General features: G+C 38.2%; 4 protein-coding genes across 7 annotated transcripts; 2 read left to right on the top strand and 2 right to left on the bottom strand.

The window, feature by feature from the left end:
- Positions 1-171: 171 nt before the first annotated feature.
- Positions 172-2831, bottom strand: LOC133712488 (uncharacterized). The gene is made up of 7 exons (XM_062138601.1): positions 2318-2831; positions 2099-2184; positions 1599-1677; positions 1428-1487; positions 1139-1260; positions 916-987; positions 172-548 (listed from the first exon to the last, which is right to left on the bottom strand). The coding sequence occupies exons 1-7, from the start codon at positions 2684-2686 to the stop codon at positions 446-448; spliced, it is 891 nt and encodes a 296-aa protein (XP_061994585.1). The 5' UTR covers positions 2687-2831; the 3' UTR covers positions 172-445.
- Positions 2832-2879: 48 nt separating this feature from the next.
- Positions 2880-9896, top strand: LOC133712462 (zinc protease PQQL-like). Of its 3 annotated transcripts, none has more exons than XM_062138575.1 (21): positions 2880-3229; positions 3619-3865; positions 3939-4064; positions 4440-4577; positions 4669-4803; positions 4920-5177; positions 5258-5395; positions 5486-5555; positions 5641-5854; positions 6101-6206; positions 6827-7060; positions 7283-7447; positions 7538-7687; positions 7763-7854; positions 8145-8226; positions 8343-8426; positions 8512-8628; positions 8716-8826; positions 9025-9105; positions 9250-9441; positions 9535-9896. In XM_062138575.1, the coding sequence occupies exons 1-21, from the start codon at positions 3021-3023 to the stop codon at positions 9604-9606; spliced, it is 3021 nt and encodes a 1006-aa protein (XP_061994559.1). In that variant the 5' UTR covers positions 2880-3020; the 3' UTR covers positions 9607-9896. The 3 variants fall into 3 exon arrangements, with proteins under 3 accessions (XP_061994559.1, XP_061994555.1, XP_061994568.1); XM_062138584.1 differs by having other exon boundaries at positions 3091-3229; positions 3624-3865; XM_062138571.1 differs by having other exon boundaries at positions 5258-5555.
- Positions 9897-14015: 4119 nt separating this feature from the next.
- On the top strand, positions 14016-15574 carry LOC133727054 (large ribosomal subunit protein eL31). 2 transcript variants are annotated; one of them, XM_062154681.1, is made up of 3 exons: positions 14016-14068; positions 14228-14340; positions 15102-15574. In XM_062154681.1, the coding sequence occupies exons 2-3, from the start codon at positions 14258-14260 to the stop codon at positions 15379-15381; spliced, it is 363 nt and encodes a 120-aa protein (XP_062010665.1). In that variant the 5' UTR covers positions 14016-14068; positions 14228-14257; the 3' UTR covers positions 15382-15574. The 2 variants fall into 2 exon arrangements, with proteins under 2 accessions (XP_062010665.1, XP_062010666.1); XM_062154682.1 differs by having other exon boundaries at positions 14039-14070; positions 14231-14340.
- A 240-nt stretch (positions 15575-15814) lies between these two features.
- LOC133727053 (pre-mRNA-splicing factor ATP-dependent RNA helicase DEAH1-like) lies at positions 15815-19651 on the bottom strand. The gene is made up of 2 exons (XM_062154680.1): positions 16371-19651; positions 15815-16268 (listed from the first exon to the last, which is right to left on the bottom strand). The coding sequence occupies exon 1, from the start codon at positions 19649-19651 to the stop codon at positions 16655-16657; it is 2997 nt and encodes a 998-aa protein (XP_062010664.1). The 3' UTR covers positions 15815-16268; positions 16371-16654.
- Between the last annotated feature and the right edge of the window lie 1362 nt (positions 19652-21013).

Below are 21013 nucleotides of genomic sequence, written 5' to 3'. Positions count from 1 at the left end.
TTAACCTTTCTGTTGTTTTTTTTTTAAAAAAAGAAAAGTTGTTTTGATAGCTACTGTTGGAGCCAAGAGCCATAAAATGGCACAGGATGCTTGCGTTTACAAATATATTGCTTCTTCGGGCAAGAAAGAGAAGAAAAAGTAAATACTAAGCGCAAATGTTGGAACAGAAACTTGCAAAATCTACTCCTCTTTTTGTCAAAAATGGATCCTTTCCAAGCTAAATTACTGGACTGAATTGTGTCTCCTTAGAGTTCGCTAACTTTTCTCTTAAGCAATATTACATATACATTGACAATCGGAATCCTAAATAATCATCGATTTGGTACTCCCAGCATCTGCATTCTTGACTTGTCTTTAGTACTCGGTCTTGGTTCCTCAATCATCAGATGTTGAGCGCAATGAATGGTTGCACTAATTTAGAGATCGTGGATGCACAGCAAATTGGCTAAATCTTGTGAACAGTATAACCAACTTCCTCTGATGTCATGTTCTCCTTCCAGTGTTCAAATTCAGTTCCACCAAACACCACTTGCTTGATTCCAACAAAGCTGCACAAATTTTTTTTTGAGAAAATAGAGGCCTTAGAAGCATTTCAATCCTAGCCGGCATCAAAGAAACAATAAGTAAAACAGGACAACAGTTGGCTGAAAGGAGAGAAGAACGCAAATCCTAGATGTCACTGCTTATGTAAATGTCTGACTATATTCCCACTTGTCCTTCACACATCAAAAAGTCTAACTATGTGAAGGAATCAGCAATTAACAACTATTAGTCTCTGGAAATGCTTATTACTACGACATGACTATGTTTGCAGTAGATTCAAAAGATCACGTCTTATGCATATGGGTTTGCATTGTTGGAAAGAAGAAAGGTGAATAAAGAAACAGAGAAGATATAGGGATTTAAGGAGCATACTCGGAGCTTATCTGAGTCAATGCATTTATCAGAACATCCAGTATCAGTGGCTCTTTAGTACCGATATCCACCCTGTCAATAAATATATCCAATAGGTGAGTAAGAACCATCTACGCTTCTGTCTTCAATTGTATAAGAGAATCAGCATATAACTAACTATCAACATAAAGCCTGAAATTGTGAAGGATTATAACAGTTCCACAATTCAAGATGAGCTACATACCAAACACGTCCCAAGTTGTCTTGAATCTCAAGATCTCCAATATTGTAAAATGTAGTTGGTGTCACATTTGCTCCCTGAATGGGATCATAACTTGGTCGTTTATCCAAAGGGGATTGTGACAACTGCATCAGTAACAGTTCAGTGGGTGAGTCCATAAGGGTCAAAACTCAAAAACTCGCATTTTATTTTCCAAGCAAGAAGCTTGCTATAAAGTCATCAATGATATATGCATGGGTTACCAGCTACGAGAGATTTTTACTGAAATTCTAAAGATGGATTGAAATCTTACTTGCATATTCATGGAATTGCATCCACCCAAGCGTCCAATAATGTGCCACGATCGAATAGTCTGGACACAAGCCATATCAACTAAATTACTTCATATCATTTTTTTTTGAAAGGAAATTACTTCATATCATTCACAGAGGGATGTATTATCAAGTTAAGATAAGTTTCTTACATCCGAGATTAAGGAAACATCTTGTTCCAATGGAATGTTGTAGAACTTGAACCATATGTATGAATTTGAGAAACCAAAGCTGGTAGAGCAGAAGCCAAGAGCCAAGAAAAAGTTAAAAAAAGAGATGCAATGATGATCTTCATTGTTATAGCTGTGATTGAACACACAAGACTAATATCTTGACAAAACAATACATGACCAATCGAAATTAGTTGGTAGAGGTTAGTTCTAGGCATGAGAACAAAGTGTTCTTGTTGAACTTATAACATATTGCACAAAAGGCATAGCAATAGATAAGGTGACACACACACACACACACACACACACACACACTCCTAGAAGAGAAAGCTCATATTGATTCTTTTAAAACAAACTAGCAAAATTCTGAAGAGCCATTATGTCATTTGCTTATGTTGGAAATCACAGTAGGTACAAGCTAGAAAATGGACTAAAATTCAGAAGAACAAATTGCTTTCTGCTCCTACATCATCTGAACTTACTCATTGAATACCACTCTCATGGGTTCCCCTGACCCCGATTTTGTATGCAATATCTTGTTCCTTTTCTTCCTCAACCTCTCCTCCATCTGCAATCATGTCAAACCCTTTCAAACTCACACATAAAAACCCTTAAAAACTCAAAACCAAAACTGTAAAAAAGACAAACTAAAACCACCATTCCCAACCAAGAAAGCTCAATCTTGCAGAGGAAGGGCTCACCTTGGACCTAGCCTTTTGTGGGTCATCAAGACAAGCACCCATTATTTCAGCAAACTCAGGGTCTCGATCAAACTCCTTCCCTTCTCCTCTCCCCACAAACCCACTCCGACCCGAAAACCCATCTTCACCTTCATCCTCCTCTTCATCACCAAAGCCTCCATCTTCTCCTCCACTCTCTTTCTGGGTCCCCAACTTTAGACCCCGACCCGCTTTAGCCACCAATACACTCGTCTTGGGCTGACCATAACAGCTCCGAAATGGACCTCCGACGGCCCAAAACGGTGGCGAGCAGTGTTTCTGGCGGCAAAACAAGGATAAGGGAATGCTCGGACTTTGCAGAAAAGGCGCGCAGCTGTGTAAGACAGCCATGGTTTTAGCAAAAAGGTTCAGTCTTTAGCCAAAAAACAGAAGAAGAAAGCTTCAGTCTTGAACACCTTAACCCTCTCTGTTACTGGGTTTTAGTGTTCGGAGCTGAAGAGTGAAAGAGGATGACATCGGAGACCCGGAAAGGCCCAAGCTTTTTGAAACAAAGATGACCCAAGTTCACAACTTTTGGGCTCAGGCCCATGATGGTGCAGCCACCACAGTGAAAACTGATGGCTATACACACAGAAAGGTACAACTCCGTAGTTTTGAGTTTTAATATTTTAAGTTCTGTGTCAAAAAGAAGAAGTGAGAAATCGGAAGCAAAAAACAGAGAGTGATGGATTTACTTCCGGGAGGGAGTTCAAGCATGGTAAAGAAAACCGGGTTCAGGTCACTGAAGCTGGTGAACATAGAGATGGACCAAGTTCTGGGAGACAAGCCCGTCGGAGTTGACTATGGCAGGCTTGATAATGGTCTCTCTTACTATGTTCGTTGCAATTCTAAGCCCAAAATGAGAGCAGCTCTTGCCCTCGCTGTTAAAGTCGGGTATGTAATGCTTTCTTTACTGCTTTTTGTTCATAATTCAAATTGATATTTGGTTTCGTTATCTTGTATTGGGTGTGTTTATCTGTTTCTTGATTGGTGTTGCTTGGGTGAGTTGTGTTTTTGTGCTTGAATTAGTGGTCTTTTCACTTTTGGGGTTGGTTAATTTGGCATTGGTTCGAGTTTTCTTGGTAATGGGGATGTGGGGAAGTTTTGTTTATGTGTTTTGGTGTAGAATTATTGATAATGTGATTGACACAGAAGAGAATTACATGTGGTTTTAATCATACATGCTAAAAGTGAGCAATGTATTGCTTGAACAGAAAGAAAGATTCAAACTTTATGTATGCCTGAATGTGTTAAGGTTTTTGATATTATTGGGATCATGGCAGGTCAGTTTTGGAAGAGGAGGAAGAACGAGGAGTTGCCCACATTGTTGAGCATCTTGCTTTCAGTGCTACTCAGAAGTACACAAATCATGATATAGTCAGATTTCTTGAAAGTATTGGGGCAGAATTTGGCGCTTGCCAGAATGCAGTGACATCGGCTGATGACACTGTTTATGAGTTATTTGTTCCTGTTGACAAGCTTGAACTATTATCTGAGGCCATTTCTGTCTTGGCGGAATTCAGTTCTGAGGTATCAACTATTTTTACCTTGTTCGGTAACCCTCAGCAATTTTTACTTGCGTTTAATTACTGGGACTGTGCAGATTCGTGTCTCAAAAGACGATGTGGAAAGAGAAAGAGGCGCTGTTATGGAAGAGTACAGAGGGAATCGAAACGCTACGGGAAGGATGCAGGATGCGCATTGGCTTTTAATGATGGCTGGTTCAAAGGTACTGCCTAAGAAATAATTATAATCAACCACTTTGTCAGGAGATTTTTAATTCCGTCATTAGCCATCACTTGTAATGTTTGCATGTACTTCTACAACATTCTGATTATACAATTAAGTATAAGATCTAGTATCATGTAAACTTTAGTTTATCATGGCGCAATGCACCATGCAACTTGGAACTAGTTCTTACTGACATTTTTGAACTTTGTCTAAACTTAAAAGGATGTTGCAAACCTAGTAATAGCTGAAGTGAAGTTCTATAAGTTTGCTATATTATGTGAGGATGACTATGATTTTAGGTGAACTTTTTTAGTTTTTGTTTTACAATTTCTACCAAACTTATGTTATTCTTTTAACTCTATCTTGATTGCAGTATGCTGAGCGTTTACCTATTGGATTAGAAAAGGTAATTCGAACTGTTTCTCCTGAGACTGTGAAGCAATTTTATCAGAAGTGGTACCATTTAAGCAATATGGCAGTGATAGCTGTAGGAGATTTCCCAGATACTGAGGTCAGATGTTGTTGAATTGTTACTTTTCTCATTTGAATAATAAGCCTAGTCTGTAGTCAAGATGTCTTAACACATTCTCTTTCCATCTCAGAGTGTTGTTGAGTTGATAAAGAATCAATTTGGGGATAAAAGTTCTGCACCTGAGCGTCCACTTATACCAACATATCAAGTTCCATCTCATGAAGAGCCACGTTATTCTTGTTTCATTGAATCTGAGGCAACTGGGGTTAGTACAGGAATAAATCTTAATATTGTTTGTGTCAATTGATGTTCACATTAGCGAAAAATGCAAGTAATATATGTAGCATTGTCTTTTTACATATTGAATTTGTCTTGTTGTAGTCTGCAGTGATTATTAGCTATAAGACTCCAGCTGTTGAGCTGAATACAGTGAGGGACTATAGGGATTTACTGGCAGAATCAATGTTCCTTTATGCTCTAAACCAGAGGTTCTTTAAAATAGCTCGTAGAAAAGATCCACCCTTTTTCTCATGCTCAACTTCCGCAGATGTTCTAGTTAATCCCTTGAAGGCTTATATGATGACCTCATCTTGTAAAGAAAAGGGAACAATTCAGGCCCTAGAGTCGATGCTGATTGAGGTATGTTTTTCATCCATTACAAGAACTCTACTTGATTTTGTTCAATTTTAAACTAATTATTTTAACACCTAATGTTTCAGGTTGCCAGGGTACGGCTACATGGGTTTTCAGAACGGGAAGTGTCTATAGTTCGAGCTTTACTGATGTCAGAGATTGAATCTGCATATTTGGAACGCGATCAAATGCAGTCAACTAGCTTGCGAGATGAATATTTACAGGTATTTCCAAATTGTAGTTTCTTGTCTTTCATATTTAAGGACTTCTGTATTAATTTTGAAAAGTTATTCACCTTAATTTTTCTCTGGCAGCATTTTCTCCGTAATGAACCTGTTATTGGGATTGAGTATGAGGCCCAACTCCAGAAGACCCTTCTACCTTGTGAGTCCTTGCATATTCAAATGTATTGATATCGCAACTATATGACAATATATTGCTCTACTCATCAAAACTTCTATCTTTGTAGATATAACAGCAGCAGAGATATCCAAATATGCTGAGAAGTTACAAACATCATGCAGCTGTGTCATTAAGACAATTGAACCACGAGCTTCTGCAATAGTAGAAGATTTGAAAAATGTTGTCTCTAAAATCAGTGCTCTTGAGGAAGAAAGAATCATTTCTCCATGGGATGAAGAACATATTCCAGAAGAAATTGTTAGCACAAAACCTAATCGAGGGTAATGGTGGAGCTTTACTTCTCAGCTTTCTGTTTTCCTTTTTTTGTGTGCTTTTTATTGTTCTTCTAGTTCGCGTGACTTCTCTATTTAAAGTTCCTGATTGCATCCTTCTTGATACATCTGTTCGGAGTTTGGAATCTTATATACTCTACACTAGTTATTAGCTTGTAATGTCTTTCATACTGTTTTGCAAATATTGCAGTCATGTATTCTTACTTTCTTAGCCTCTTTCAATTATTGTTTCAGGAATATTGTGCAGCAATGTGAATATTCAAATATTGGAGCTACTGAATTGATTCTATCGAATGGCATGAGAGTTTGCTATAAGAGTACAGACTTTCTTGATGATCAGGTACAACTCTTTGACAGCAATGCAATATCTGTAGTTCAGAACTTATCCAAGGAAACACTGTCTATCTGTCACTCAATTCTTTGTACTTGAAGTTATGAACGCAAGACAATATTCATCATTGTAATGGATCTCTAATTTGTACTGCTAGGGTAAGAGAAAGAAAACTCTACTTGCAATGCATGAAATGAACAGTTATTAATGTTAAAACTAATTGATGAGGTGGATATGACAGGATGACAAATGGTATCCTCTATAGGTCTTAAACTTTTAATATAGGGGACAGGGTTTATAGCTAGGAAGTACAAACCATTGTTTAACGTTTAGCTCTGCTTTGCAAATTCTTTTTTGAAAGTTTCTGGTGATGCTGCAATTTATGCCAACTTCAATTGATTAACAACTTTAATGCTTGTCTCTATGTCATTTCAATAATGAGATTGGTAAGAGGTAGGTTAAAAGAAGTTCTTTTATCTAATACTTCCCTTTCCAATCATTTGGAGAGAAATTTTCCATATGATAATGGCATTCTGTTCTATGGGAGCACTAAAGATCTGAAAGTTGTGTAATATGTGAAGTAACTTTATGCATAGGCTTACAGTCTTATCAGTACTTTGTTTCTGTAGGTTATCTTTACAGGGTTCTCATATGGGGGTTTATCCGAACTTGTTGAAAGTGAGTACTTTTCTTGCTCGATGGGGCCAACTATTGCAGGAGAAATTGGGGTATATGGTTATAGACCTTCAGTTCTGATGGATATGCTTGCGGGTAAGAGGTCCGAAGTCAGCACAAAGCTTGGAGCATACACGAGAACCTTTGCTGGTGATTGTTCACCCTCAGACTTAGAAACTGCCTTGCAGGTATGCTGCATGATTTTTGATTTTCTCCTGGCATGCACATAAGGAGTAGGAGATAATGATCACATTATTGCAGTAGATTGTAGAATAAAATTAAAAAAAAAAAAAATTAAGAAAATTCATACATAGAGGTATCTTCACTGCTGGAGCTTGTGTTTCCTTTATTTTCATTTCCCTCCGAGGTTATTTGAAGCTGCAAAGGCTTAGTAATATTTGTTCTGGCAGCTTGTGTATCAACTATTTACCACAAATGTAACACCAGGAGAAGAAGATGTCAAAATAGTGATGCAAATGGCAGAAGAAATGGTCCGTAATCAAGACAGGGATCCTTATACTGCATTTGCAAATCGTGTGAAGGAGCTGAACTATGGAAACTCCTATTTCTTTAGGGTATGATGTGCCCACAATATATTGATTATAGTTTTTGTTACATGTCGTGTGCTGTAGTTTTAACTTTGGGTTAATTTGTACATTTTGCAGCCTACCAGAATAAGTGATCTTCAGAAAGTTGATCCAATGAAAGCTTGTGAATATTTCAACAAATGTTTCAAGGATCCATCAACCTTCTCTATGGTCATTGTTGGGAATATTGATCCTTCTATAGCACTTCCTTTAATATTACAGTATTTGGTAAGTTTTGTTTCGTTTCTATTCTACCTATGCCTGGACTTTATATGTGTTAACAGTTATGGATTTTCTGTGCAGGGCGGAATACCAAAGCCTTCTGAACCTCTCATGCAATATAACCGCGATGACCTCACAGGACTGCCATTCACTTTTCCTAGAACCATAATAAGGTACACTATAGTACAACCACACACACTGGAGGAACATATTGTATTCATATTGGTGGTTGAATGTGTTTGAAATGTGAGACAGTAGTGATGCCTTATAAAAAGAACCATTATCTAATAGTGGTTTAATTAAGCAGCATCCCAACTCTTTTTGAATGTTGTTGATTTCTATACTTATCTGAAATGTAAGATATCCCTAGATTTCTTCACAGTATTATTTGAACATGTTATTGCATGTCCGAGTATTTACTACCATTTGGATTCAAACCCCTGCTAACTGGATGTGCTTGTAGAGAAGTGGTGCGCAGCCCTATGGTGGAAGAACAATGTTCTGTCCAGCTTTGCTTTCCTGTGGAGCTGAATAATGGAACCATGGTGCGTGGCTCTCTTTTTCTATAGCATTAGAAAACTTGTGATGTTTCATGAAATGACCTTTGAGGAGTTCAATTTTACTGATGATTTCTTGCTGGGCAAAACCCATCAAATGACAGGTAGAAGATATTCACGTTGTTGGTTTCCTGAGCAAACTTCTTGAAACGAAAATAATGCAAGTTCTCCGCTTCAAGCATGGACAGGTTTAAATATGTCCTTGAACTCCTGATAGTTTTTATTCTATTATTCATCTTCATCTTTGGTTCAACTCTTACCTCTATGCTGCAGATCTACACTGTGGGTGTTTCAGTATTTCTTGGCGGTAATAAGCCTTCCAGAACTGCTAATGTTCGTGGAGATATAAGCATAAATTTTTCTTGTGATCCAGAAATTTCCTCGAAGCTGGTTCGTGACTTTGTTGCTGTACATGTTCGTATTTTTAGTTTTTTAAATGAATGGTCAGTCATCTAGCTGTTCAATGCCATTTAACAGGTCGACCTTACTTTGGATGAAATATTACGTCTTCAAGAGGAAGGGCCTTCGGCTGAGGATGTCTCAACCATCCTTGAAATTGAGCAAAGAGCCCATGAAAATGGGATTCAGGTGATTTCTTGTTACAATAGGGTCCATATGTTGTTAAGAAAGTATTCGATTCTAAATTGTAGGATACTAAATATTTCAACTAGGTTGTTATTGACAATGACCTACTATATGAAGTTTCCTGAACGGGGGATATGAATGTAATAAGATATGATTATATCCACTCGGAATTCTCTTGCTGATATGCCTATGCTCTTTCAGGAAAATTACTACTGGCTGGAGAGGATTTTACACAGCTACCAGTCAAGGATTTACTCTGGCGATGTTGGCACTTGTTTTGAGGTTGGTCGCTGTAACCATGCTTGTGTGCACTACATTGTTAAGCTCAGTTAGAGTTCCAGCTAAAAGTTTTAAGTGAGGTCTTAAGGTAGAATTGGTCGGGGAAACAATTCAAAATGATTAACTGTCATCATGTCTTTGTTGCAGACTCAAGAGGAAGGTCGGTTAAAAGTTAGACAATCTCTGACCCCAAAAACGGCGCAGTTATCATTACAAAGCATACTACCTTATCCTTGCAAAAAACAGTACACTGTAGTAATCTTAATGCCCCGTACTTCTCGGTTTAAGTTACTAGATTCAATCTTTCGATCTACGACCAGTTTTGGTAGAGATGCTAAGGTGAGTAACTCTTGTCAAATTTGTTCTTGGATTAATTTTCTCAAATTACTTCTAAACTGCTGTATAACAAATTAGTTTTGCTGGTTCTGGCAGATTTTAGCCGCGGTTGCTGGTCTCGCAGTTTTGGGTCTTAGCTTGTGGAGACGTTCACGAAGTGCGCGCTAAAATCCTAGGTGACATTTACATAGCAGAGATCTAGATACAATGGAAGTGTGAAGGTTCCTGTTAGAAATTAGGAAGGTAATTCTTCTCATCTCAAAACTGTAGAGGAGGTCCATAGTAGCATGAATTTCTGTAGAACCAGAATTGATACAGGAGGGTAAGATGGAAAAATTACACCATTTATATGGCCCCCGTTGGAGGCTTGTAACATGAGCATGTTATTTTCTTTGTAGCTCCATGAGATGTATTGTGTCTCTTCAGTAATATAATTGGGAACAGAAATTTTGGGACAAGGGTAGGCCTTTAATTTTGGTTTAGAAAAAGTTCTATTTTTCTTGCATCAATGGCTGGAACATTTTAATCCAAACAGATTATATGTAGTGTCACAATGCTTTGCCAAGAAAAGAGGGGAAGATGGATTAGTTATTATATAAAACTGAGAAGGAAACTGCTACCATCTTGTTCAAATAACAAGCCTACCAGAAGGAAAATGTTTCCTATAGAAAGAGAAACAAAAAAAAAAAGATTATTTAATTAGTATCCCTTAATTTTTTTTTGGAGACGAAATCAACTATGCATGTTATGATATTAATCTCAAAAGAAACGAGTACAATGTTCTAATCAAGGGTATTCATACATGAAAGTTGTTATGAAATTAGGCTTAATTCATGATTTGCTATTATGCTGCATTAGAGTTTATTAATTGGAACTAGATGAAGTGGGACACGTGTCCTCCTTTGCGTGAGCAGAACCTGGGTATATAATCTCAGGCTGTGTATTTTCACGATATCGATCAATATATCAGAATTTCTCTTTTGCATTCTTTTCTTCCTTCTGTATTCCTTGTTGGGGTCTTACCCTAACAAAAGTGTTATCAGTACTAGTACCGTTATAAAGTTAGGTTGGCTAAATGATGGGTCATCTCACTTTTTTTTAAATAATGGAATTCCATTGATAATAATGTCGCATGCTAAGAAAACAATTACATACCCACCCGCTGATACATAATAATGGTCAGAACAAGGATTCGTGGAGGAGCCACAGTAGTACATAGGATAAACCAACTATATTTGAACCTATCGCTCATCTTATTTGATTGGTCTTTTGATGGATATACCGGATCGTACATCATTTTTTTTAATTTTTTGTTAAAAACTCTCTTATGTTATAATCTCACACTCAATAAATTAGGGGCCGTGACCACTTACTCAAATAATGTCCAACAGGAACCCAAACACCCCACCTATAGTTATTTGTGCCCACTTACCCAAACCAACAGTGCAAGGACACTTCTGGGCTCCGAAAAAAATGAAATTACAAACCGTGCCACTACCCCTACACACTAACAGCACGACTCGATTCATATTGACAGTTCTCTCTCTCTCTAACTCTGGGTAAACGACCACGATACTCACCGAATACCGGTGATTAAGATTCAAGATCCGGTAGCGGTTGTATTTTCTCCGGCTTCGGAAACATCGAAAGAGGTAAAAGTCGAATTTCCAATTTGTTTTTTCAAATTTTCCAGTTTTCTGCGAAATCGTTTACATAAATCTTCGATTTAAACTTCTTGATAGCTTAAAGTTGGTTCATATTTGTGAAATCTGTGAAAATAGACTTTGCATGTGCGAAAATCTGTGAAATCTGGGGTTTCTGGTTCATATGTGTGAAATACTGCTGTGAATGTTGTTTTTTTATTATAAACTGTTAATTGAGTGAAAACAGAGACTCATTGAAAGCTACTGTGGAGTCGAAACCCAAAAAAAAAAAAAAATTTATTTCCCCCCAGTAATATGTCTATTAGGGGGCAATAATCACTGTGCTGTTTATTAAAGCACACTAATCTGTTATTGATTGAAAATTGAGTGTTTTTTTGGTGGTCTATTGGGGGGCAATAGACAGATTATTGCCCCCCCCCCCCCCAATAATATCTTAACTGTGGTTAATTAATCACTGAAATTAGAGTTTTGATAAGTCTTATATTGTTTTGAGTTTATTAAAGTATAATAATCTGTCAATGATAGAAACTGGTGATTTTTGGGGTGGTCTATTGGGGGGCAATAGACAGATTATTGCCTCCCAATAATGTCTTAACTGTGGTTCATTTATTGCTGAAATTCGGGCTTTCAAAAACAAACTGTTGTCTTGTGTTTATTAAAGTACACTAATCCGCTATTGATTGAAACTGGAGTTTTCTTGGTGGTCTATCGGGGGGCAATAGACAGATTATTGGCCCCTCAATAAAGTTAACATGAATTCATTTACTGCTTTACAGTGCTGATGGCGGACCTTTTATGCTACATTTCATGGAGAGCATAATAAAATGGGAGGAACCAAGCAAGGAAGCTGGGGGCAGCATGAGGAAGAGAATTCTAGAGAGAATCATGACTCTTGATGGAGCTTGAAGAAAGTGAAAACCGAAATCCTGAACATCATATCTAACTTCTAATGTATTGCAAAGTAGGATATTTATTTTGAAAGTAGGAATTTAACTTAGGGATTTCGAAAGTAGGGATTGTACATTCTCATATGGAACTTATTATTTTCCAATTACGATGAAATGAAAAGATTTGGATGATATGATATGCTTCCATTGCCTTCAAATTATTACAGGTCCTTTCAACAAATTGCTGCTAGATTCATTCCCCAAAATAATTAGGTTTATTGGGGGGTCATAAAAAGTTTATTGCCCCCCAATAATATTTTGTATAGATGGTCAGAAGGTTTTAAATTAGTTTACAAAAGTACATGTATTCAAATTCAATGCTTGGTGAATTTAAGTCCCCAAATAATCAGGTTATGAGTGCCCATTTTGCCACAACGGCCGCAACGAATTGGCTTTTTTTCACACTCTCCACTTGACTTGAACCGCTTCACCCTAGGCCTCCTGGGTGGCCTCTTTGCAAGAATAAATACACCTAACAACCAAAAGATCACCCATATTACTGCAAAAAATAACAAAACAAAGATATTATTGCCCCCCAATAATATTGTCAAAACTACCAAAACACATTCGAAGCCACAAAGAAAAAGATCACTGAACACAATTATAGAGACTTCATAACAATTAAGACACATTATTGCCCCCCAATAATGTAGTCAGGACTACCAAAAGATTTCAGAAAATGTAACAAATTGCTCTGAACATAAAGTAAAAGATCAGTAAACAACAAATATAGAGACTTTATAACAATTAAGACACATTATTGTCCCCCAATAGACAGATTATTGCCCCTCAATAAAATAGTCAGAACTACAAAAAACACTTCAGAAACAGTAACAACTCTGAACACAACTAATATTTCGTCAGAACTAGAAAATATGAAATCTAACTGTTTCAGAACAAACAGAATAAACAAATATGAAACGAAACGAAGATCAAAGTCAAAAAAATCAGTTCAAACTTAACACGAAGATCAAATTCACCAAAATCAGTTCGAAATTAACAAAGCAATTCAAAACTAACACAATGTACACACAACGACCCAGAAATTCAAATCCAACAAATTAAACTGAGCTAAAATACAAAAATTAGAGATCGATGAAGAAACGAATCAAACCGCGATGAAAGAAGAACACAAACAAGAGCTCGATCTCGGTCTATGGTGATAATCGCAGCAGAGCTTCTCTCTCTAGAAATCGCAAAGCTTCTCTCACTAGAAATCGCAGATCTTCTCGCTCTAGAAATCGCACAGTTTCTCTCTCTTCTTGAAATCGCAGAGCTCCCCTCTCTCTCTCTCTCGAAATTGCAGAGCTCCTCTCTCTCCAGAAATTGCACAGCTCCTCTCTCTCTCTAAAATCGGGGAGTTTCTCTCTCTTGGTCTGTTTCTGTTTCAATTTTCAGCTTTGACAATTACAAAAGGGCAAAACAGTCCAAAAATATAAAGAAAACAGGTCCAACTCTTAGAGTTTTGGGTAAGTGGGGTTAATTAACCCAAAAATTGGGTAAATGATCATTTCTCCCAATAAAAAATGATCTTTAATAGTTGCTCTAAGTGATGGATTGCAAAATCTCAACCTTTGTTTTTTTTTTAAATGACGTTCTCAGTTTTCTGACTTTGAAAAATCACAAAAGAAAATAGGGTCGAGATTTTTGAACTCCTTCAATTCTAAAATTGTTTTAGAATCATGATTTAAGGGCGAAAATACTTTTGTTAGAAAATAAAAATAAGCGATTTTGAAAAAAAATTCGTGTGTTATATAGCCTATAGAAAATCATGGTTTTGAATAATAATAAAAAAAAAAAAAAACAGTAAAAGGTGAGAGAAATTACGAGATGTGAGAGAGAAAATGAGAAATACAAGGAAACGGCGTCGTATTCTTACTCAAAAACACACGACGCGTCGTACGAGTAGACAACGCGGGGTCGTATGGACCCTTTATAAAAGGTGTATAAACTAGGGTTTAGCGTCTCTTGTTATTGCTCTCGCTTCCGCCTCTCTCTCATTCTGCGCATCGCCTCAAGGTTCCTTCCCTCTCTCTCTCTCTCTCTTGTCTCTCATCTCATCTATTCAAAGCTTAACATGAAACCCTAATCTTAACGCATGAAATGGTTCTCAAAGATCTAATCTTTTAAGGGTATGGCCATATAATTATTTTGAGTTATGGATGGTGTGTTTGGCAGGTAAGAGTTGAAGAAGAGGAGACTGTGAAAATGGTTGAGAAGACTAAGGGACGAAAGGAGGAGGTCGTCACCAGGGAGTTCACCATCAACCTCCACAAGCGCCTCCATGGCTGGTAAATCCCTATTCTGGGTTCTTCATTTGCATCCATGCTTTTACTGCTTGTATTGATTTTTTACTAGCTTCGTATCTGTTTTGTGATGTTTGATTGGAATTTGGATTCGTGTGGTTCTGGGTTTGCGAAAGATGGTGGCTTTTGTTTGAAAATCAGTGATGGTTTGTGGTTTATCTGTTGGATCTTATTTGCATAAGTTCGTATGTGATATCTGTGTATGCTATTTAGATATTCAACTAGGAAGATGTTATTGTGTCTAGTGAGAAAAAGTATAAAAAAGATGTGATAGTGATGTAGTTGAGAATTGTAGATTTACTGTTGTGGTGGATGAGGGTGATTGACAGTGGTGTGGATGGAGATGGTTTGTGGGATTTTTATGTGGAACTAGTGTAAACTATGGGGCCGGGCCCGATTTGTTGCGCTAGTGCTAATTGATGATGGCGGGGTTGGGTTTTGATTTTGTTGATTTAGGGTCTCGGAGTCTCATTGTGTTAGTCCCTGGCATGGAAATTTGTGTGTTCTTGCCTTCATTGTTGCTCTTCTTCACTAGCTACTGCAACTACATCTATCAACTCCACAGTTTATTTTCAATGTTATTGCTGTCTTTTTTCACGATTGTTAGTACAAACTCTTGAGGTGTTCTTATGTTTGTTTTGGAATTACCAGCATTTAATGTATTCACTGAACTGTATTGCTGATTCCAGTCTATCATATCAGCGGCAGAAATTAATATTCTTTTCTTGTACTGTCATGAATAACAGCACATTCAAGAAGAAGGCTCCCAATGCCATCAAGGAGATCAGGAAGTTTGCCCAGAAGGCAATGGGAACAATTGATGTCAGGGTGGATGTGAAGCTGAACAAGCAAATCTGGAGCAGAGGAATCAGGAGTGTCCCAAGAAGAATCAGGGTTCGCATTGCTCGCAAGAGGAATGATGATGAAGATGCGAAGGAAGAGCTATACTCCCTTGTGACTGTTGCAGAGATCCCAGCTGATGGACTGAAGGGCTTGGGCACCAAGGTCATTGAAGAGGATGATTAGTTTATTAATGTCTGTTTCAAGTAAGCAACTCGGTAGGCGGACTGGAATTATATTAAGCTTTTTGGCAAAACCTTCAGTGTTATGAGAACAAAAGACTTGTTTTTGTTGTTTCAGTAGTTTGGAGTATTTTGTTTGCCTAAATATTCATGATGAGTATGTACTTCTGATTTTTAATGGTGTTATTTTTTGGTTATTTTTCTCTCTGGCCTTTGTTTTTCTTGTTTTGCCTCCTTAAAAAGAATTGTGCAACTTGAGTCAGGTGGCTTTAAAATTGAATCAGAAGATTATCTCTTCACCATTAGATTTTTTTAGGATTTGAAAGGGCAAGTACTAAACTGATTTGCATCAGTTGAGGCTAATAAAAAGGTTGCACGAACAGTTTAATTCAATCAAATGAACTTGATGATCAATATATTGATACAGCCACAGGAAACTCCACTTTCAGCACTCTTTGAAACCTATGAAAATGCCAGAAACAAAACCTTTCTTCATTTGGGGAATCCATCCCCCATTGGCACCTGAGCTTGACCAAAACGAAAGCGATTTTGTCTGAGCTGCAATAGTGATAAAGGGGATGGTAAACTGGAGTCTATTTACGAATCTGTATCAATCTGTTGATGCCTGATTACAGTTGACGAGTTACAACTGTAAAATTCATGCCTGGATCAATCTTTCCCAGAGGAGAACTCTAAATGAAGATTGCAGGTCGAACAGCACTAGTCAACTGTAAATCTCGGCATAATCCTTCCCTTCAGATTGGATCTCCTTACCCACATACCTGGCAACTTATGATGCTACAAACGGCTAGCAAATCTGCTGGAACTTTAAACTAGTAAAGTATCTCACTTTAAAAGAGACCATCAACATTATGCCAAGCGTATATTTTCCTGTACAGTGAATAATTACGTTACAACTGAGGTTTTGCTTTGAGTGGCATAAATATATTGATGTTGATCAAAGAACAAAGGAGATGGGGTAAATAAATGTACTGTGAAAAATAGCCATTAAATTCATCATTGATGCAGATCCCTGAGCAAAACAATCTCAATGTGAATGCCACAACTGAATCGCTCTTTCTGACTCTGTACTGCGCATATGCAATCAAACTGCTTCATGTTCCATCTGGCCTTTGTCTTCAGTTATGAGAAAAAAGAAGTCAGATATTATATTTCAGAAACTTCTAATATAACCAAAACAAAGATAGTTAAGACCACACAGTCATTCTCTAGTACAAAACAGAAATACAGAAGGGATTGCAACTTAGGGGAACAATCTATGGCGCACGCCCTTCTCCCCGAGGCATCTTCTTTGAAACCGAATCTTCCACATCCTTTAGCTGGTAATAATGCGGAGCTATTTCCACCAACCACTCTGGTTTTAGTTCTGAAACCTGTCTGATATATTCCTTAGTGGTGAGGACCAACTCATGATACAAAACCCATCTCGGAAGCACTTGTGCCAGCCCTGAACTGGGGTGTATATGGACAGTCTGTGGATTTTTCACTGTTCTATAAGCTCCATTCTTTTCCAATCTAGCAGAATGAGGGAAGTAACCAGAAGTGATTGTCTTCTTTATAGCCTCTAAATCTACAGGGTTCGAGGTGAGCTCAATCTCAACTCTCTCCAAGAGCCGCTCAAGCTGATCACGGATATCTCTTGCTCTTTTCATGCTCCTAACTTGTATATAATTTTCGTAACACCATTGTGTCGAATAATTTGTCTCTTTCCATGTATTGTAAACATTTAGCAATGCAATATGATCTCCCACATTGCCAATGTGAAAATTTTGCTTTGCATTGTCAGCATAGACTTGTTTGTCCTTCGGACGATAGAAGATGGAATTACCAGTAGAGAGCATGGCAGCAATAGAAAGTACCTCCTCTGAGCACTTGTATTTGTCTGAAGCAACGATCGCCTTTGACAACATTGGATCCACAGGAAACTCAGCCATCTGTCTACCAATCTTGGTAAGCTCACCAACACTATTTAGTGCCCCTAGTGCAAACAACAGTTCTAAGGCTTTTATCAGTGCTTCAGCAGGTGGAGGATCCATAAAATCAAAGTGCAGCAAGTCATTGATCCCAAGGCTCTTCAAAGTAAGAACAACATTAGCAAGATTAGTTCGTTGTATTTCTGGTATTGTGGTATCATCTAACTCATTTTTAAAATTGTCCTCAGTATATAACCTGTAGCACTTACCAGGGCCAGTTCGACCAGACCTACCCGCCCTCTGAATTGCCGACGCCTTTGAGATGGGAGTGACTTGCAATGACTCCATCCCACTCCTCGGATTGTAGGACTTCATCTTGCAATATCCAGGGTCAATGACATATTTGATCCCATCGATAGTCAGAGAAGTTTCAGCAATGTTTGTGGCAAGGACAACTTTCCTAGCCCCTTCAGGAGTGGGCTCAAAAATCTTGACCTGCAGCTCACTAGGCAAGTTTGCATATATGGGACAGATAATCAGCTCAGCAATTTTTGTCCTTAGACCCCTTGTCCTGTGCTTCAATATTTCGTTCATGGTTTCAATTTCTTCTTGTCCAGTAAGGAACACCAATATATCTCCGGGGGGTTCTGTCACGTGGATTTGAAGTGTACTGACAATTGCTGCATCCAAGTAATCAGCTTCTGGTGCTTTTGTGTAGAAGACATCAACATCATGAAGCTTTCCTGGGACTATAAAAATTGGAGCTGAATCAAAATAAGCACTGAATTTCTCAGCATCAAGAGTAGCACTAGAGATAAGGAGTTTCAGGTCAGGTCTAAATCGGGCAATGTCCTTCACCAATCCGAATAGAATATCAGTCGAGAGAGTTCTCTCGTGTGCCTCGTCCACCATCAGCACACTATAGCTTGCTAAATCTGGCTCAACAAGGAACTCCCTCAACAACATGCCATCTGTCATGTACTTCACAACAGTCTTCTCAGAGGTGCAATCCTCGAAACGAATAGAGTAACCTACCTCATGCCCAAGCTTGACACCCATTTCTTGAGAAACCCTGGCAGCAACACTCATTGCTGCAACGCGCCGCGGCTGTGTGCACCCAATCTTCTTCCCACCCTTTGTGTACCCTGCCTCATGCAGAAACTGTGGTATCTGTGTAGTTTTCCCTGAACCGGTTTGGCCAACAATAATAACAATTTGATGTTCTTTGACATCTTTGAGAAACTCTTGGCGCATTTTGTACATAGGTAATGCTCTCCTCTCCTCCTGGAGCTTCTCCATGGCTGTTTTTGCTCTCAATTCAAATAACTGATTACTCTTTATTTCCATATCATCATCATCACCAAACTTATCATCTCCCTTAATCCCTGACCCCATTGACCCCTTGACAAACTCAACCATATCTGTTTCAAACACAAACTCATACTCATCACCTTCTCTCCTTTTATTCTTTGAACCAAAACTAACCCTTGCCTTTCCAATTTGGTGATCCTCCCAAGCTACCTGCTCTGCATGTGCACCAACCTTCTTCACTTCTCCATCCTTGTATCGCTGCGACGCCACAGAATATCTCTTCTTCTGATTAACACCACTCTCCATGTCATCATAGGCTTCTGGAATCCGGTAGACTTCGACATCATCATCCACAGCTTCATACTTATTCACAACATTGCATATGTCCTCCATGTATTTGTTTCTGGTTTTCTCTGCTTGAGTTAGCTTTTCATGTTTGAATAACTTCTTCTCATCTTCTATCTCGGCTCTAATCTCATCCAATATTTGTCTCTTCCTTTTCTTCATATACCCTTCCCTCGAAAGTGTTCGCAAGCGTTCAATGTCATGATCAGCATTCCTCGACGATCTTCTCCGATTAGGGTTTGGCTCTGTCAGTTTTCTTGTGGCTGCTTTGTCCTTCTCCTTTAAATTCCTCTCCAGTTGCTCCCTCGCTCTCTGATCTTCCTCTTCCTCATCTTCAGGGCAAGTTCGTATTTTCACCTTTCTCTCTTCTTGCTCTGGTTCTTGTTTTTCTTCATCATCGTCCACAAGATCATACCTTTTACGACGGAAAACCCTAGGTTTTTTTATGTTTTGGTCAAGAACAGATGCTTTATGAGGAACTTTGGCGAAGATTTCTTGGGCGAACGACGCCGTTTCGGTGTTGGAGGACCAACCAGATTCGACTAGCATCTCGACCACGCTGGCCGGCGAGGTTGCTTGTTTTGTAACAGCGATGATGTGCTGAACAATTATGGGTTGAGAATATCCGAGCAGGGTCATTACCTTGTCGGAGACCCACGTCTTCAGATTGCTCTCGCTCTCCATTGAAAAATAAAATCTCAAAGGACTTGAAACTTCTTGGCCTTACGGTGGTTTTATATTAGAGCCACATATTTTGGTTTATATATAGATCTATTCCATAATGGACTAGGAATCCAGGATTACAAAATACTTAAAATAGTAAGCAAAATGAAACCCTAAACACTACTACTCTAGACGTTTGTTACAATTGACCTCTAGTGAGTAGTGACTACGAAGAGCACTCTCATGAAAAGAGACATCAAAAAACAAGGGGATGATGCAAACTCCAGTCTGATTTTGATATAAAAAGCATCATCTATTTGTTTTAATTAATTATCGAAACCAAGATATAAAGACACTCACGAACTATGAGAACAGTTCATTAAACCACCTTAGGTGAGATCCAAAGCGGCTCAAAACTGTCCGAATTGTTTAGAGACTCAAGTTTTGTTATGGTTCTGTCCTCTAAATTGAAGATACATATCTCACATGCTTTACCACCATACTCATTAGGTACTGCACATGTGTAGTATATGGAGTTTGGCTTGCACATAGGAAAGTTTGAAGCTAAAACAGACACCGAATGACTATCACCTACGAATAGAGCGTCATCTCCAATATTTGTTTCCTCAATCAGCTCGAAATCATTGTCTTGGAACACAAATTTGTGAACCCTAAAGGTTGTAGTAGCTTGCAGAGTTATTTCCAGACCTTCCCATGTAGAAAATCTTCGAACAAGAAATAGGTCTCCCTTAGTTGATTCCACAAGATAATTCTTCTCACAACGATATGTTTCCAAAGAAGTACTAGATCTAACACTATGATCCATTACATATACATCATGACAGCTATGGATGTCGAATCTGGTCACCTTAATAGTGTCTACTTGTGCTTCATCTCTAACTGCGTAAACGAATTTTTCATAAAATAGAGCTTTAAAAAACCTGGCATCAGAAACACTACCCTTAAAGTATCTGTAATTCCAATCTTTTTGTCCTCCTTTCATGAAAATCAACGGCACGTGGTCATTGAAGAATGCTACAACCGAATAATTTTTTGGATGCAAAGTGGGATAGGCAGTCTAGAGAATCCTCGGAATTACCAGAGTCCTCAAGTCCAAGCTATAATCTAGGTAGCTAAAGAAGAGACTGAGATCAATCGGAGGGAGGTGAATAGCCTCTGGTCCATTGGCATTATTTATATACGGGTTGAGATTGTGGAGAGTTATATTCCAAGATTTGGTAAACTGATCATTCAAAGGGTATGAATTGAACTCCATTACATTAATGCACAAGGACACGCACACACATTAATGCATTATTTTTGGTGATTGGATTTAAAGGTACAGTCTTTCAATCTGTTAGCACGAGTCTATCTCTGTATCTC

This window comes from Rosa rugosa, chromosome 1 (genome assembly GCF_958449725.1).
Source record: "Rosa rugosa chromosome 1, drRosRugo1.1, whole genome shotgun sequence".
Lineage (NCBI taxonomy): Eukaryota > Viridiplantae > Streptophyta > Magnoliopsida > Rosales > Rosaceae > Rosa > Rosa rugosa.
Note: the sequence above shows the minus strand (reverse complement) of the source record. Positions and strands in the feature narration are given on the sequence as shown.

Excerpts from the sequence above, each read along its gene's own strand:
- LOC133727054 (XM_062154681.1), top strand. The coding sequence starts at position 14,258 with ATGGTTGAGAAGACTAAGGGACGAAAGGAGGAGGTCGTCACCAGGGAG. Across the intron at positions 14,341-15,101 it reads CACAAGCGCCTCCATGGCTG|CACATTCAAGAAGAAGGCTC; the intron begins GTAAATCCCTAT and ends CATGAATAACAG.
- LOC133712462 (XM_062138571.1), top strand. The coding sequence starts at position 3,021 with ATGGATTTACTTCCGGGAGGGAGTTCAAGCATGGTAAAGAAAACCGGG. Across the intron at positions 5,556-5,640 it reads CCAGAAGACCCTTCTACCTT|ATATAACAGCAGCAGAGATA; the intron begins GTGAGTCCTTGC and ends CTATCTTTGTAG. Across the intron at positions 7,061-7,282 it reads ACTTAGAAACTGCCTTGCAG|CTTGTGTATCAACTATTTAC; the intron begins GTATGCTGCATG and ends TTGTTCTGGCAG.
- LOC133727053 (XM_062154680.1), bottom strand. The coding sequence starts at position 19,651 with ATGGAGAGCGAGAGCAATCTGAAGACGTGGGTCTCCGACAAGGTAATG.
- LOC133712488 (XM_062138601.1), bottom strand. The coding sequence starts at position 2,686 with ATGGCTGTCTTACACAGCTGCGCGCCTTTTCTGCAAAGTCCGAGCATT. Across the intron at positions 2,185-2,317 it reads CACAAAAGGCTAGGTCCAAG|ATGGAGGAGAGGTTGAGGAA; the intron begins GTGAGCCCTTCC and ends ACATGATTGCAG. Across the intron at positions 1,678-2,098 it reads ATGAGAGTGGTATTCAATGA|CTTTGGTTTCTCAAATTCAT; the intron begins GTAAGTTCAGAT and ends CTGCTCTACCAG.